General features: G+C 38.1%; 1 protein-coding gene across 1 annotated transcript in view; it reads left to right on the top strand.

The window, feature by feature from the left end:
* The window catches only part of ASAP2 (ArfGAP with SH3 domain, ankyrin repeat and PH domain 2), a 210,861-nt gene that overhangs the window by 78,495 nt on the left and 130,670 nt on the right, over positions 1-1,696 (top strand). Inside the window, exon 9 of the mRNA XM_019520660.1 lies at positions 955-1,004. Coding sequence (XP_019376205.1) covers positions 955-1,004 — 50 coding nt within the window. The remainder of the gene's footprint in view (positions 1-954; positions 1,005-1,696) is intronic.

Below are 1,696 nucleotides of genomic sequence, written 5' to 3' on the forward strand. Positions count from 1 at the left end.
CCCCCCCCCCAAAAAAAAAAAACAAAAAAAACCCAGTGCTTTACTGGAAGATGAAGCAAGTTAGTGTGACCCAGCTCCCTAGCATCTGCATAGGTTGGGCACTTCAGTGGGGCTTTTTGGGGCTTTTATCTAAAGCTGATTCAGTCAAACTAATGAGATGCCTCTTCTGGCTGACGAGCTGAAATTAAAGCGCTAGGGGTTTTTTAATGTCTATAAGCAGCCTCATTTGAACCTGTGCCTATGGTGTCAGTTTTTCTGGTTTTTATTTTTTTGTGACAGTTAAGATTATTTGATCTGCAGTGAGTTGATTCCCTCAAGATATGTAATAACATTTTAATTCCTGAGCAAAAATGGAAATAAAACTATCTAAAGTCTTATTAAAAATATTTGCTTCAAATCGTTCTTAATTTCCTAAGAGACAAATCCTTTAGTTCACTCTTTTTCAAGTCCGTAGAAATTCTGCCTGAGTTAAGAATGTAGGGTTTGGGCAAATATGTCCAGTCTTGTCCTACAGGTGTCAATGGGAAATCAACCTTTTAACTTTGGTCGCTAGAGATTAGCTAGAGATTTGATTGTACTAGCTAAGCCAAGGTTTGCATTTGTGTGGTGCCACAGCTGCTTTGCCTCAATGAGTCCACTAGAAACCAAATGCATTCCTGAGCTATGTAGCATGCATGGAGAATTGTGGACATGACTACATTCTTCTCAGGGATCAGGAGATTTCTCCCAGATTTGAACCTGAATGTAACTGTGTACTTCTTCAGGAGCAGTTAGGAAGAAATTCCTGCATGCGTCAAATGCAGGGGCTTTTCTCTTAACCCTTATATGAGCTGCAGGAGGGGAAGCTGCTTGTTCTCTGTCACCCTGACACTTCATGTGTGTGAGTTGTCAGTGAATAGAAGTGCTACAATTACTGAGCCATGTTTAATACATGTTCTTTTTCTGTGTTGACAGGATCTAAAAAAACCTTTTGATAAGGCATGGAAGGACTATGAAACAAAAGTGTATGTATTTTCTTTTTCTTGTCTAAAAAAAGCTAAATGGGCATAATTTGTAATATAGATGTAATGTTGGTTTATACTAAGGTGGAAACTAATGGCTTCAGCTGAAAAATTAGCCCTGCACAAAATCTGTGTATAGAAAAATTACTTGAAATTCTGTAGTTCATATATATTATTTTGGATAGTATATGAAATGCAATTTACTGTTTTGTAGTAATGACTGTTAAAGTTTTTTGGTAACCTTTTTTGCTAACCTTTTTTGCTTAATAGGTTTCTGGTAGAGAGTAGGCAACTAAGAATCCCATAGTAGTCCTTTCTTTAAATTTTTACATTGATGATCCAAGTTAGTTTGACCTCATCTGTATTAGGCATCAGAGCGTTCAAGGATTCATGTCTATATACAAACTTTGGTCCACATAGGTTACATTCCCAGTGTAACTGGTGCATAATTTTATCTAAATATATAACCTCCAAGACTTACTACAAAAGATATACACCCTTTCTTGATGCTACTTCAGGGCAATTATTTGGGCCCGGGGGCCACATAGGAAGTTTTGACAAGTTCATAGATTCATAGATGTTAGGGTCAGAAGGGACCTCAATAGATCATCAAGTCCGACCCCCTGCATAGGTAGGAAAGAGTGCTGGGTTCAGATGACCCCAGCCAGATGCCTATCTAACCTCCTCTTGAAGAC

This window comes from Gavialis gangeticus, unplaced genomic scaffold (genome assembly GCF_001723915.1).
Source record: "Gavialis gangeticus isolate Ggan-Ray unplaced genomic scaffold, GavGan_comp1, whole genome shotgun sequence".
Taxonomy (NCBI): domain Eukaryota; kingdom Metazoa; phylum Chordata; order Crocodylia; family Gavialidae; genus Gavialis; species Gavialis gangeticus.